This window comes from Panthera leo, chromosome C1 (genome assembly GCF_018350215.1).
Source record: "Panthera leo isolate Ple1 chromosome C1, P.leo_Ple1_pat1.1, whole genome shotgun sequence".
In the NCBI taxonomy this organism is placed as follows: Eukaryota; Metazoa; Chordata; class Mammalia; order Carnivora; family Felidae; genus Panthera; species Panthera leo.
The window spans coordinates 3,967,140-3,981,405 of NC_056686.1; the positions used below are offsets into that span (position 1 = coordinate 3,967,140).

General features: G+C 61.3%; 1 protein-coding gene across 3 annotated transcripts in view; it reads right to left on the minus strand.

The window, feature by feature from the left end:
- Positions 1–14,266, minus strand: part of CHD5 (chromodomain helicase DNA binding protein 5) — a 59,462-nt gene that overhangs the window by 34,584 nt on the left and 10,612 nt on the right. For 2 of the 3 annotated variants that reach the window (XM_042952764.1, XM_042952766.1), the window contains exons 3-11: positions 9,712–9,891; positions 6,915–7,033; positions 6,149–6,387; positions 4,345–4,469; positions 2,988–3,111; positions 2,318–2,484; positions 1,954–2,175; positions 624–830; positions 192–406 (exon numbers count right to left, since the gene is read on the minus strand). In XM_042952764.1, coding sequence (XP_042808698.1) covers positions 192–406; positions 624–830; positions 1,954–2,175; positions 2,318–2,484; positions 2,988–3,111; positions 4,345–4,469; positions 6,149–6,387; positions 6,915–7,033; positions 9,712–9,891 — 1,598 coding nt within the window. The remainder of the gene's footprint in view (positions 1–191; positions 407–623; positions 831–1,953; positions 2,176–2,317; positions 2,485–2,987; positions 3,112–4,344; positions 4,470–6,148; positions 6,388–6,914; positions 7,034–9,711; positions 9,892–14,266) is intronic. The other variant, XM_042952765.1, reaches the window with a different exon arrangement.

The following is a 14,266-nucleotide window of genomic DNA, read 5'->3' on the forward strand; positions in this document are numbered from 1 at the left end:
GCGAGCACACGACGGCCCCTCCAGCTGGGCGGTCGAATCGCTGCCGGTGGGGGCCCTCCACCCCTTCCTCCTGCCCCCTCCGCACCCGCGTGCAGTCCTGTGTCCGTTCCACAGGGTGAAGGAGCCATGTGTCCCGGCCCTGCGGGCACCCCTCCAGGGAGACCCGGGGCCGCACCCCCCCGGGCACACACCTGTGGTTCAGGATACGGTGGATCATCATCCACTCGGGCTTGATGCCGTAGCGGTAGAAGCGCTCCTCCATCTTGGCATAGAGAGGGTCCTTGTTCTTCCTCTTCTCGCTTTTGCCGTCCTCGTCGCCAGAGCCGTAGTCAAAGGGCGGCGGCTCATCCATGTCGTTCTTTCTTTGGTAGTTGCGATACATCACCGTGTGGTACAGCTCCAGCTGCTGGCACAGGGGCAGAGGTTATGGGAGGGAGATGGGCCATGGCCCCCCCCCCAGGTCCCCAACCCAGCTCCCCCAGCCTGGATCCCAGGCAGGACGGCCCCCACGTGCAGCCTCCTGCTCCCGGACCCCCAGCCGGGTGCCTCGCTCGCTCAGGGTGCCGGCCAGCGCCCTCAGGAGCGGCGCCCCAGCACAGCCACACCTGCCCGGGGGCGCTCACCTGTAGCTCCTTCACCCAGGAGCAGTGCCAGTAGGAGAGTCCAGCCCACTTGACAAAGAACTCCCTCTCCGGAATGCCCTCCAGGGGCTTCGGTGGGGGGACACCGGGCTCCACGTCGGGCCCCGGCAGCCCCACCATGAAGGGAGCCGGGGGCTCCGTCCACCTCCAGTGCAGGATCCGCTGGACTTTGCCCTTCAGTGGGGGACACTGTGGACAGAGGAGGGTCCCCAAGTTCAGGGCTTAGCCACAGGGCCCCACCCTGAGGCTCCAGTGACATCAGGCCGTCACAAGGCTCTCTCCAACAAGTTGCAGTGACCCCCAAGTAGGCACCACCTTGACCCCACAATGCTGCCCTGTCCTCAGGGCACATGCTGTGCACACACGAGATAGGCAACATGAGTCTGTGCACACCCACGCCCACGCACGCACACACACACCAGAAGCCCAGATGCACCCAGGGTAACTGGGGCTGGTCACAGCACAGCCCAGGATCCAGAGGGTGGAGAATCCAGCAGTGGGGGTGGGCCTGGGGGACAACTCAGAGCAGGGGGGCCTTCAAATGCACAAAGCGACTGGGGGCGGGGTGGGAGGCGCTCTTCTCTCCCTGCCTCCTGCCCTCTCATCACCCCCAGCCCTGAGTCCTGGCAGGGTCTGAGTGCTCAGTTCTGTTGTTTGGCCTTAGACAAGTCACTTTACCTCCCTGAGCCTCAGTTTTGTCATCTAAAAATGGGAATAACAAAAGGCCTGTACTGGAAAACTCGGTACGCGGTAAAGGGGTGCACAGCGGCCAGAGGGTAGGGTGATGGTAGGTCATGGACGCCACTTGTTTCTTCAAATGGGCTCGGGTTTCCGGTGGGAAAAGGCGGTGGGCGGGCCTCGGAGGTGGGTGGGTGGGGGTACCCGTGGTGGGCGGGAACTCGAGCATGGGATGGTGGCCGGCTGGGCGGACCTGGAGGGGGCGGGGCCTTGGCTAGTAGGCCAAGTGGCATCGCGGCGCCGGCCTAGGTGGGCCGGGCCTGGGCCAGCAGAGCTGGGTGAGGGAGGGGTCCTCCGCGGACGGGGCTATACTGGGTGGGCGTGGCCTAGCCCAACAGAGGCGGAGCCTTTGGTGGACCGGGATCGGCAGGCTGGGCGTGGCCTGGAGGGCCGCAGGCAGGGCTTGTGGGTAGGCGTGGCCTGGGCCCGCGGACGAGGGGCCTTCGTGGGCAGGGCCTGGCCGGGGGGGAGGGACCTGGCCGGGGCGGGGCTTGGCCGGGGCGGGGCCAGATCAGGGGGTGGGGCTTGGCTGGCGGGGCGGCGCGGGGCGGCGCGGGGCTGGCGTAACACTCACAGTACAGCGCGGGCAGAGCCATTCACCGTTTGGGATCTCGGGCAGCGGCGGGTTGAGGCAATGCAGGTGGTAGGAGGACGGGCAGGCGTCGCAGCAGAGCAGTTCGCCGCCGTCTTTGCACACGCGGCAGAACTCCATGTGGTCGTCCTCCTCCTCCTCGCAGCCGCCCTCCTCCTCGTCGTCCTCGTCGTCCTTCGGCTCCCACTGGATCCCCTCCTTTTCCTGGAGGGACAATCCGCGTGGAGGCACCTTGGGCCAGGCCCCCCTTCCGGCAGGGTGCGCCTCCCTCCTCCCTCCCGCGCGCGCCCCTCCACACTCTGCACCTCCCCGCGCCCCTGCCCCGGGGCCTCTGCCAAAGGCTTACACAGTGAGGACAGCTCCACTTGCCCTCCGGAGCCTTCTCCAGCTCTGGGTCGAGGCAGACTAGGTGGTAGGCCCGCGGGCAGGTGTCGCACAGGATGATCTCCCCGCCCTGCTGGCACACCTCACAGTAGTCCTGGTGGTCCGTCTCATAGCCATCACCATCGTCAACTGGGGAGGGGCAGAGGCGGTAGTGGAGGGCCTGGTGCCCACTCCCAGTGCCCAACCAATCTCCACCCCAGACTGGACCGGTACACAGTAGGTGTTTAATAGATGTTGGATGAATGGATGGTGGACGGACAGGCGGAGTGTACAAATGTGGAAGAAAGGGGTGGAGAAGGGAGGGGGGATGGGTGGGGACCGGGCCTAAGGGGATAACTGAAGGTGATGGACGGATGGGTGGATGACTGAAGGGTGGATGTGCAGCAGGTTAGGAAGCACTGCCTTCTCCAGTGTCCCCTCTGCTAGTGCAAATGCCCCGAGTGGCTCAAAAGTCCCTAGCTTAGCCTCACTGGGACGGGACCCCTCTCCTGACCATAGAGACCAAGTGGGCGAGGGAGCACAGGTGAACTGTCGGGCTGAGGCCGGCAAAGGCCCAGACAGGAGGATGCCGTCCCCTGCTAACCAAGGGGGGCTCTGCACCCCCTTCCACCAGGAACCCCAGGAAGTCCTACTCCTCCTCTTCTTGCGCCGCCTCTTGCTTTTCTTCCCCAGGGCTGCCGAGCCCTCGGAGCGCACGGAGGAGCTGTGGATGCTGGCGCTGTCGAAGTCCGACTCCTCCCGCTCATCTTCCTCGCTCTGCGGGGGTGGGGGAGGGCCCTGTGAGCCCACAGCCTGCCCTGGGGGCTCATCCTGAGGGTCTCACTGGCCCGGGCAGAGGACGAGGTGGTGCAGGGCATGGTGGAGGCTCCAGAGGCACAGCGTGCTCTGTGGTTCATCTCATCTCCCTCTGGCTAGGAACCCCAAGGCCCCACCCACCAGGCCAGCCCGATGTCCCACCACCCTCCCTGAGCCCTGCTCTCCACCCTGCCAAACTCCTATACATCCCTCAAGGGAAAGCCCTAAGGACACCTCCTCCAAGGAGGCTTCCCAGATCCCTCCTTAATTGGACCTGTTGCACAGCCTGTGTGCCAGGTCTGGCCTGTATCATCTGCCTGTCTTTGGCTGTCTCCCACTATATCTCCCAAACACCCTCCAGACTGTGAACACCTCCGGAGAAAGTCCCACCACAGCCGAGCACATTAATATGTGCTCCACAGATACTTGCTGAGCTGAGCTGGACCACCGGCTCTGGGCTGGGCCACACCTGCTGCCCCGTGCTCCCCTCTTAGAGCAGCTAAACTCAAGACCTGTCACTTGCCTCTACCAAGGGACAGAGAAATGGCTTCCAACTCTGCCCCTCTACAGAGGTGGGGCAAGGGGAGGGAAACGGGTGCGCTGCGGGGGTAGGGGAGAGTGCGAATGCCCTCCTCCCAGAGAAGGGAGGGCCAGAGGCTCCGATGGGGACTTATGGTCAGTCTGAACCGGGTGCCAGAGCTGGCCCCGGAAGGGCAAGGAAGGGTCAGAGCTCCGGCCCACCTGATCCTGCCTACATGCCACCTTCCTGGGGTCCAGCCTCCCAGCAGACCTGGCTTTGCAGGCCCCGTCAGGACTCTTAAGGGCCAGCTGATTCCCCCACCTGCTACCCAGATGGAGCAGAGTCCGAAGTGAGGCCCCAGCTCAGCGGGGCGCTCTCTGTCCCAGAGTCCTGCCTCAGGAGAGTGGACTGACAGCCCTGCATTCCAGTCCCCCTGCCTTCATGGCGCACAAGCACACGAGCACGCTCACACGCGTGCAGAATGCATCTGAAGGTTGCTCACACACCCACACACACGGCCAAGTACATGCGGTCTCGATGCCTCACACCCACCCATCCCGGCCCACCCTCACACATTCACATGCTTACACACTCGCACGCTCCTGCTCCCAAACCCACACTCCCGCTCACACACACACACATTCCAGTCCACCTTGTCTCACGCACACGCTCACCGAGGAGCCTTTCTTCCTCTTGTTGCTGATCCCTCCAAAGCGGAACTTGAGCCCGGCTACCTTTCTCCCTTTGCCCTTTTTCTTCGAGTCCTTGGACGCTTTGATCTTCTTCCTCACTCCTGGCCCTGAAGAGTGACCGCAGATAACCCAATAACCCAGAGCCGCGGCGGCTCACTCACCCAGAGCCATGACTTGGGTCAGCCCTCCCAGGGGCTCCATAAGGGAAGGATGGTTCGGCCGCCATCCCTTTCCAGATGAGAAGGCAGGGGACTCAGAGCGGTGAGGTCCTTGTGTAAAGTGACACAGCAAGGAGGACCCGACCCGGTCTCTGCTCTGGCCACCACGGCCCCTGTTCCATGAGTAGTAGAAATGCCGGCCATCATGGGAACAGCCCTGTCCTGTCCCCTCTCCCCAGGAAGGAGCTGTCCCCAGTGAAGCCATGGGCCCCCACAGTTAGCAGGGCCACTGAGGGCACACCCACCCACCTGTGGTCCATACCTGGGCCCTGGAGGGACATGCTGAGCAGGAAGCCCTTTCCCCAGCCGCCAGCCACCAGCCTCCAGATTGTCCCCAGGCCCGGCCAACACTGGCACCACTCAAGACTGCCCCACCTCTGCCAATCACCCCCAGGAAACACTAGCTCCCTGGTGGCCAGCAGGGTTGAGGCTATTTTTATGGAACTGGCCACAGGACAATTAGCCACCCGGGAGTCATGACCACCCCCCCCCCCCCCCGGCAGCCTCTCCCACCGGCTGAGCAGGGAAGATGGAGCCCTTGGCAGCAGGTGGCCTTGACCTGGACCCTCCTCCAGCTCCATCACACAGCTGAGATGGGACTAGGAGCCCAGCTGTAACCTCCATGGCGCCACGGAAAATCTATCTCAATTTTTCAGGCTCTGAATGGGCAGCTCAGGGAATAGCTCAGTGGCTGGAGCCCAAGAGGAAATGAGAAGGTAAGGCAGGCTGGGGAGGCCCAGGATGGAGGACAGTGAGGGAGGAGAGCAGGAGCAGGCTCTAAACCCCATGTCACTCTGCCCACCAGGCCCCTGCAGAGACCTGGAAAAGGGGTACATCATCCCAGAAACCAAAGCTCCTTAGGGCTGAAACAGTGGGCCCCAGAGCCCCCTTAGCTGCCCACCAAAGTCCCGAGTACCCAGAAAGGCTGAGCTGCTAGTGACCCCATCTTTGAGAGCCCTGGGGAGATGTGGGTCTCTACCCCAATGGGGCCAGAAATCCTCCACCTAGGGGAGGTCCCTCCCCCAGGACTTGAAGTCACAGAGAGCTTCTGCTGTCCCTATTCTCCCCCAGAGAGACCCAGACACCCAGCACTGAGTCTGATTTTGTATCTGGACCTCCTTCCAGGTCTCCCAGAGCAGCCAGTCCTGACCACAACCACACCTATGCACGTGCATTACCCCGAGGACTGGGTGCTCAGACAAGAGGGGTCAACGGGCTAACCTTGGGACGCCTTCTCCTTGAAAATGAGAACTCAAGAGCCCCCCCCCCCACTCCCAGCAGCATGGACCTGCCCTCTCCCTACCTCCATACCATGTCGGAGGGTGCCAGTGCAAAAGTCCCAAAGCTCCAAGCACACTATCCCCTCTGCTTCACCCCAGCCCCGAAAGGGAGGCAGGCAGAAGCTATAATGCCACAGTACAGCAGAGAAAGGGCGAGTGGGTCCAAGGTCAACCACGGCCCTGGGTCCTTGAAGAAGACTGCCCCACCTGTCCCACCTGCCTGAGGCTATGGGGTCTGGGGTAGGACTCTGCCAGCAGGGCCCGGTGCCCATCCACCCACAGCCTTACCCTTGCCCTCCTTGGTCTTGGCCTTGCGGATAGGTACAGGCTGGGGTGCCTGCTGGGGGCTGACAGCCAGCGGAGGGGCGATGGTGACTGTCTCCACGGCCGCGGCCACTGCTGCCGCGGCAGCCGCTGCCGAGCTGCCCTTGAAAGGGTTGTTGGCGCTGAATTCCCGCCACTTGGCACCCAGGACGGTCATCATTTTGGACATGGGGATCTTCGGGTTCTTCTTGGCAATGAGCGGCCTGTGTGAGGTGAAAGGCAGGCAGGTGAGGGCGCCACCACGGAGGGGATGAGACCCCCCCCACGAGACCCAGGCAGCCCTTCCTCTCCCGAGCCTGGGATAAGAAGCCCCGAGTTCCAGGCTGAGAAACTGGGCAGGAAGCAGGGAAGAGAACAAAGCTTTCGACAGCAGTCCAGCCCCAGACATTCCTGATTCCCTGTCTATGTGGTCGGCCATCTTCTAATGAGGTTCCCAGACCCTGTATGACCCGAGAGACCAGAAGGACGAGCCCGCAGTGAGCCACTGGGTGCCCAGCCCCAGTTCTTCCAGAGCTGAGAGAGCCCATGAGGGTATGGCCCTCGGGATTGACCGGGACCGCCATCCTGGGGCTCCGGGCAAGCAAGGGAAGGCGGGACCACCGGGTAAAATGGCTCTGCCCGGTGTTGGCATCGGCCTGAAAGCACCCAGCACCCCAGGGGCCTTGGGGCTCTGTCCTCCAACTTGTCATTCCCATGGATGCCCGGCCACGGCAGCCGGCGGCGCGCCCACCTGAGGAACTGACTGAAGGCCTTGTAGTTGGTCAGTGTGTGGTAGTCGGCCTCTGAGAACAGGTACTCCACATCGTCCAGGCCCCACTCGGCCATGAGCTGCCCCGAGGACTTGGGCTCCTAGGGACACCCAGGCCAGAGGTGGGGTCAGAGCAGGGTCCTTCTAACCCGTACCCCCACCCCTGGGGCCCCGTCCCAGGAGGTCTTGGAACAGGGGCCGGGGGAAGGGGAAGGCTGTGTCTACAGTTCCTACCCACCCCCGACCCCCAGCCCGCCTGCCCCTTGATCAGAGGGAAGGGCTCAGGCACCAGCTCATGAGGGGGTGTGGGGTCAAGCCTGGGGGTTTAGTGGGAGGGGCGGGGGTTGGGGGAGGCTATATGCACACCCAAGGCAGGAACAGTAACAGAACTCACTCTCTGGGAGGAATATGTTCTGGAAATTTGGGCACTGGGAGGGAACAGCAGACTAAAGATGGGTTTTAAGGGGACAGATGTCCCTGAGAAGGGAGCAGGGCTGAAGGGCTGCCTGAGGCATGTCGGGAAGAAAGGAGACCGCCTCAGGACGTCGCCTGGTAGAGTCACACATGGACGCCATGAAATGACAGACCACTGCTCTCTTGCTTCCAGGGCCAGGAAGGTGTGCCCTGGCCAGGGTAGGGGCACGGGACAAATGGCCCAGCTGAAGGCAGACGCGGGAGAGGGTCCCTTGGCCACTGCTTCACTTTCCAGATGGGGCACTGAGACCCAAGGTGTGTGATTCCCTAAGGGCACACAGTGCGGCCTCAAGACAGCCAGCCCAGGGGTCCGATCTCTGGCCTAACCCGGGCCTGCGGGGCTTGGCTGGGGGGTGGAGGTGCTGGCCGTGAGCTCGGGCCCTAGAGCCAGGCTCAGATGGCAGTTCTGATCCTGGCGGTGAGAGCTGGACAAGCTACCTCGCCCCTCTATGCCTGCCTCCCGCCTGCAAAACGTTCCCAGGAGGGACAAGTTAGCACAACCGCTTGGAACGGGGCCCTCGCCCCATTTTGCATTGGTCCAAGGCACCCCGCTGACCCACCCAGCCAGTCGGCACATGCCACACCCAGGCCACAGTCACCGGCCCAGGCGGGAGTCCAGTCCAGGGCGCCACTGGGTCTCCTGCGTGGACAACGATCTAGGACGCAGGCCTGCCTCCCCCGCTACCAGAGGGGGCCGGGGTGGCCAGGAAGCCCTGAGCTGCAGAGACATTCATTCTCAGCCACAAGGGTGTGTGTGGCCTGAGCCTGGCGCTGACCCCACGAAGGGCGAAAGATGTGAAAACAGGCCCTGGGTAACACCGCAAGCCGGAAGTCCCCTGGCCTCTCGACTCCTGGGCACTGACCCAACAAGCCCTATGGATGCCCGAGCCCCTCCGAGCTGGGCTGTCTCCCCCACAACAGTAGGTCACCCCAGGACGTGCGCTCAGCCTCCCTCCGTCCCAAGCACTGAGAAGCAGGCCTTCCAGCACAGTGCAACAGGGAGGCTGGGGAACCTGCTTCCTGGCCTCCTAATCTCCGGTGTGGGACCCCCTCCCATGGCTGACCTGCCCCCACGACACGTATCCATCCCTGGAGGCACCTCTGACCTTGCTCCCACAGCAGGAAGCGGAACGGCATGAGCCGTGACATGGTGACATGGCTCCAGGACAACCATGGACCGTGCCCACAAGTTCACCTTTCAAGCTGTCAGCCCTCAGCTATTATCAGTCACAGATGACTCACAACACACCTGCCGACTAATGAAATCCCTCTGGGTGTCGGGACACCACGGTGCTTCCTAACTCGAGCCGTTGACAGCCACCATTTCTGCCTCACCCAACAGCCACTCCACTGATATTTACGGGGCACTTTTTTTTTTTTTTTTAAACTCATGGCTAGCCCAAACTGAGTCTGGGTGCCTTAAGGGGAGAACAAAGGAAGCAGAGCGCTCTGTCCGGGGCCGCTCGCTGACCTCTCTGCCACTATCCCAGAGCAGGGGGGGCCCAGCGACCTTCCCCTCCCCGAGGAGCCCCGCAGTGGCCTCGGGGACCCGAGGGGCCGTGGCCTGGTTCACATCGGGCTGCTCGCTGACCTCTCTGCCACTATCCCAGAGCAGGGGGGCCCAGCGACCTTCCCCTCCCCGAGGAGCCCTGCAGTGGCCTCGGAGACCCGAGGGGCCGTGGCCTGGTTCACATCATTCCGCACACGCACAGAGACGCTGCTGTCCCCCAGAGAGAGCTGCAGGCCCGCCCCTGCAGCCGCCCTGACTCGCGCTCACTGGGACCCTCTCTGGGATGCCCTGGCGGCCAGAAATCCAGAGCACACGCTGAGCGCCAAAGCTCCCCCTGCCCGAAGTGGAGCTGTCCAGCCGCTTCTTGCCGGCAGAGGCTCCGTTTGTCGGTTTATTTTCCGAGAGTGCTCCAGAGGGAGAGGCTCCGAACTGGAAGCTCAAGAAAGAACACCGCTTTCCTACTCCAGCAGGTGGAGGAGCAGAAAATTCCCGAGCAGGAGGCTACTTCTGAACGTCAGCCATCCTTACTTCAAATGTGTCCCCGGGACTTGGGGCACGGTGTTCCTCACACGCTTGTGTCCAACCTCCACGTGCAGGCGCACGTACACACGCATGTGCACACCCACACACCCACCCGCCCCCCGACAGCCATGAGGGGCGGAGGAGCGGGGAGGAAGCTCTGGCCCTTTTCGCACAGGCGCCAGAAGGCAGAAGAACCGCCTTGAAACCGCGGCCCGTCCAGGCTGGCGGGTCCTGGTGGAGCCCAGGTCCCTGCAGCCGGGCCCCGGGGGTTACCTTCAGGCACCCGTCATCGTTATCATCCTCGTCATCATCTTTCCTCTTTCGCTTGGCTTTTTTCTCCTTCTTGTCCTTGAGTTTCTTTTTCTTCTTCTTATTAGGGGAGTAGTCACTGCCCTCACTCTCCGACTTCTCTTCCAGGTCTTCTTCATTTTCCGTCAGCTCGTCATTGCTCCCCTGGAAGAGAAAGGGGGGTGGTGACGGCAACAGGGGCCCCAAGAAAATCCAGAGTCCTGGGCAGCAGTACTGCTTTCTGGATCATTCAGCGTTCCTCTGCCCACAGCTCAGCACCAAAGCCCAGCCAGAGGGGCTGGCTCGGGGCAGCACTGGGCAAGGAAGGGCCTTGTCCCCAGTGCTGGGGCCACAGCAAATGGTGGAGCGTGCAAGGAAAGACGAGGCCTCGTGAAGCCACACTTCCCCTCCTGGGGAATCCAGGGTAGCCTGCTTGGACTGCCCTGGGGTGAGGGCTCAGGCTCTGCGTCCATCAGAATCAGGTTTCTCTGGACTTTAGGATTTAACGAGTGTTTGGTGAGAGTGCTCGGATCCAGGAATTTGGACAGGACGTGATGTCCAGAGCCAAAATACAAAGCGCACCAGCAAACGGGCGGGTGAAGAGCCAGGGGTGTGAGCCAGCACCCAACCTCTGTTGGAGCTGCATGCATCCTATGGAATTGCGTGCGTCAGGTGAAACCTGTAATTAATGTAGCACGCACATCGCAGTTTCATCTGTCCGTGGGCTCTCCAGAAGCTGCTATGGCACGAGCCCACCTTCTCCACCACCCCCACCCTGGCCGTTTCGCCTCGATATGAGACAAGGTAATTTAGGCAGCTCTTAAGCTTGGCTTCCTTGATTTAGTTTCCCCGTCTGTACAGGCAGAAAATGGCCCATTTATATGGAGATAAGGGCGTTTACAGCCAGAGCATCCCCACCAGAAAGGCACTGCCCCTCCGAGAAGGCTGTTTACTCTGAGAAAGCTGTTTACTCTCCGCCTTTCCAGATGCAAGTGCACTGGCAAAGCCCTTCCCAGCCCCCTCCTGGCCTGGGTCTGCAGGAGAGGCTGGGCACTGACGTTCCAATTACCAGCGCGGGGCTTGTCATTTTCGAGCTGGCTGTTTACTGTTTTCAAGGTGAGCAAAGAGAGGCACGGAAAAGATGAGGAGAGAACTGGAGAGGTGAAAAATGAGCTTGAGAAACAGCACGGGGGGTGGGGGTGGGGAGGCCTAAGAGAAGGTGGGGAGGGGGTCGGAAAGGAGAGGAGGAAGGAGAGCAGGTGGGAGAAGGGAAGCGGGGGGAGCAAGGGCAGGGGTCTGTCTGGAGGCTCTTGGGAGGGCCCAACCTGATCTCTGCCCCTTCCAGGCACCCTGTAAAGAGCTAAGAGTCTTTTCCCAGGAGGAAGCCTCTTCCCAAGATACAGCTGGGAAAGGACTCCCCCACGGGCTCCCTGCACTTCCCAACTCTCTCCCACTGGGATCCCTGCTCCCAAACCTTTTATGCTCATTAAGCCGCTGAGTCAGTCTGCTGGCTGGCGGGTGCCAGACAGCAGGGCCTCTGCGCCTTTCCGGAACTGGGTGTTTCCCAGAATACTGACTCGCCATGTGCCATGCGGGGCCGAGGGGCAAAGCCGGTCCTGGCTGCTGGTGCTCCCAGGGCAGATGCCAATGCAGAGCCCTGGGACCACAGCTCCCAGCTCTGCCACAGTCCTTTGGAGAGGCAGAGGTCAGATAGGGACATCAATTTTCCCCATGGGTGTAGAGTTCAGCCAGTTGCAAGAGACCATCCTTCCAGAGACCTGAGAGACAGGCTCTACCCCAGCCCTCACCCCAGCAAAGGTAAGGATGGAAGGAGGAGGCTGCCATGGATTTCAGCACCTCGGACAGAGGCTGTGGGGCTGTGGGCCCGCTGGGGGCGGGGCATGGGGCTGGTCCCCAAGCTGCCCTGGGGTGGACCCATGACTAATACCCACTCAGGTGAGACCCGAGTGGCCTGACCGTGGGTCCTGGGGCTCCCTAGGGAGGTTGCAGGACACAGAATGCCTAGGATCACTGTCCCTCGCTAGCACAGAACTAGGCAAGTCACTGCGGCCTGACCTCAGCTTCATCATCTGTGAAAGGGGGATTCAAGAGGAACAAAGGAGAGGGTGTGAGAGGGGGCTGTAACCATTTTGAAATGGGAGAGATCCAAGCACCCATAACTCCAACTCTGCTTGGAAGCCAGAGATGCAGGCCAGATGACAGACTTGAGGACATCACTAGCCTCACCCTTCTCATTTCTGCACGTGAGGACCCGGCTAAGCCAAATGCAAAGCCAGTGTCTGCAGCTGGGTGGCAATTACAGAAGAGGCTGTTGTGGCAACACCCAAGGGTGCACGGACCTGGGCATCTGATGGGAAGCCAGCATTGCCAGGTCCAGGAGTGGCCAGCACAGCTCCAAATGTGGGGCCCAGAGGGAGCAGGCAGGAGGGAGGCAGGGAGGGAGGGAGTGGGGGAAAGCACCTCCAGCAGATTCCACTGTCTGTATGTGCCCTGGAGGCCAGGCCTGGCGCAAGGCCCCAAGCTGAGCACTGCCAGAGGGCTGGCCCAGCGTCCATTCCAGGGCTAAGTGGCACAGCAGGAGGGCCAAGATCCTCCTTGAGGAATGAGTTAGTGCTGAGGCAGGGCGCATATGCCACTCATCAGTGCCCTAGTCGCCCCCTGGGGTGACAGCAGTGGTGGCAGGGAGAGGGGAGACTTCTCCCTCCGGGGTCTACTTGCACTGGGGAAAGTTCTGTCAGAAAGCAAGCTCTGCTTCCCCATTTCTTCCGACTCACCACCTGTTCCTTCATCCTCTCCAGGCCATGCCTTATCCCCCCAACCAAATGAAGTTCATGGCCCCTGGGCCCACCCCGACTTGCACCCCGATGTCATCCAGGCCCTCCTGCCTGCCCAGGGTGGGGCGGGGTGCTGGCTGAGGGTGGAGGTACAGGACAGGTCTTTGAAGACTGGTTTCCCACTGGCACAAGAAGCCTGTATCCACAGCCTATCTCTGCATCCAGCTGTTTGGCCCCTTCAAGACCCAGGCCTCCTGTTTCTTCCCCCAAAATCTGTCCTTGCAGAGAAACGGGCAAGAGGAAGGGCAGCAAGGGGTTCTGAAAACAATACAAAAAGGAGTGATCCATGAGCAGCACCAGCCAGTGGTGAGAAGGAAGAAGTGACCGAGAACCAGGGGTAGACCAGCCGGTTCAGTATCTTGGAACTTACAGAAGGGGTTTTGGGCCAAGCCATGTTCAGGGGAAGAGACACGGGCACGGAGGGATAATGTCCTAATAAAGCCCGGAGCCAAGCTCAGCCCCAAGCCATAGTGATGTGCGAACATCAGTATGACCGTCACAGTCAGGGCTTTGACCTTGATGCTGTCCTTTGGGCTGTGGCAGCCCCAGACATAACTACAGGGGAGACACCTGGTAGTGGAAGAATCTTAGTGGACTCGGAGTCCCCATCGGAATCCATCGACTGCCTTAATAAACACCACGCCCAGGCTGTGTGTGTGAGAAGCTGGGGGTAAGTGGGAGGGCTCCCTGCCCCGACCCCCCTGGCCCCCTGAGGGCACAGCAGGCCACCAATGCAGGCCCTGGGGAGCCCAAGCAGCCAGTCCCCACCCGCCCTTCCTCTTCCCCAGCTCTGCGGATGCCTTTTATCCAGGCTTTCCATCTCCCTCTCCCTTCCTTCTGCGCCCAGCGCCCAGCGCACAACACACACGCCCCGCATCTCTCGATAAAGGAGGCATTTACACTCAAAAGGAAAGATTCAGAGAGTTGGTCATTCTCAATTTGGGGTCCTTCAAGATTGAGAGGGAAAAAGAAAGAATGAAATATGAGCCTTCCCATTCACGAGTGTTATAAACAGTTATAATTTAGCACTGAATAATTGGTTGCTATGGTAACCGCTGCAGTACAGGTTGAAATCATTTCTCCCTCCTGCGCTGGGTCTGACAAGGAGCTTCATCTACATATGCTCAGGTTCTGGCCGCAGCCCGGTTGTTTTATGTAAATCAGGATCCATGACTTGCTGCCTGTCCCCACCCCCCACCCCTGGCCAAAAAAAAAACCCCGCCGCCCCTCTTCTGCCTCCACCCACTGCCTTATCTTGGAGCCACCAGGTTGGAGATGACGAGGAGCACAGGCTGAAATCCCCCTCCCCGTGTCCTGGGGACCCAGGCAAGCGGGTGGATGGGTGGGGGGCACATGGCCGCCAAGACACTGCTCTCTGGCTGCTGCACCCTGCTCTGGACTCTAGGATCTGACAGCCGGCCGAGCCAGGCTCTCAGGAGTACCGGGGAGGGGGCAGCAATGACCTAAGGGTCACCTTGGGGGCCTGCCAGGCAGCGGCTGGTCATGCACAGGCCTCCCATCCACCCGGCCCTCCGCCCCTTTTGAGAAGCAGAAGGAAGGAGAGGGGGTGAGGAAGTGAGGGGTGGGAAGGGGGGTGGGAAATGAGGCTGAAGGAGAAGGAGAGGTGGAGAAAAGGGAGAGGGAGGGAGAGAGAGGGTGAGGCAGAGGCCAAGCTCAGGCCTAAA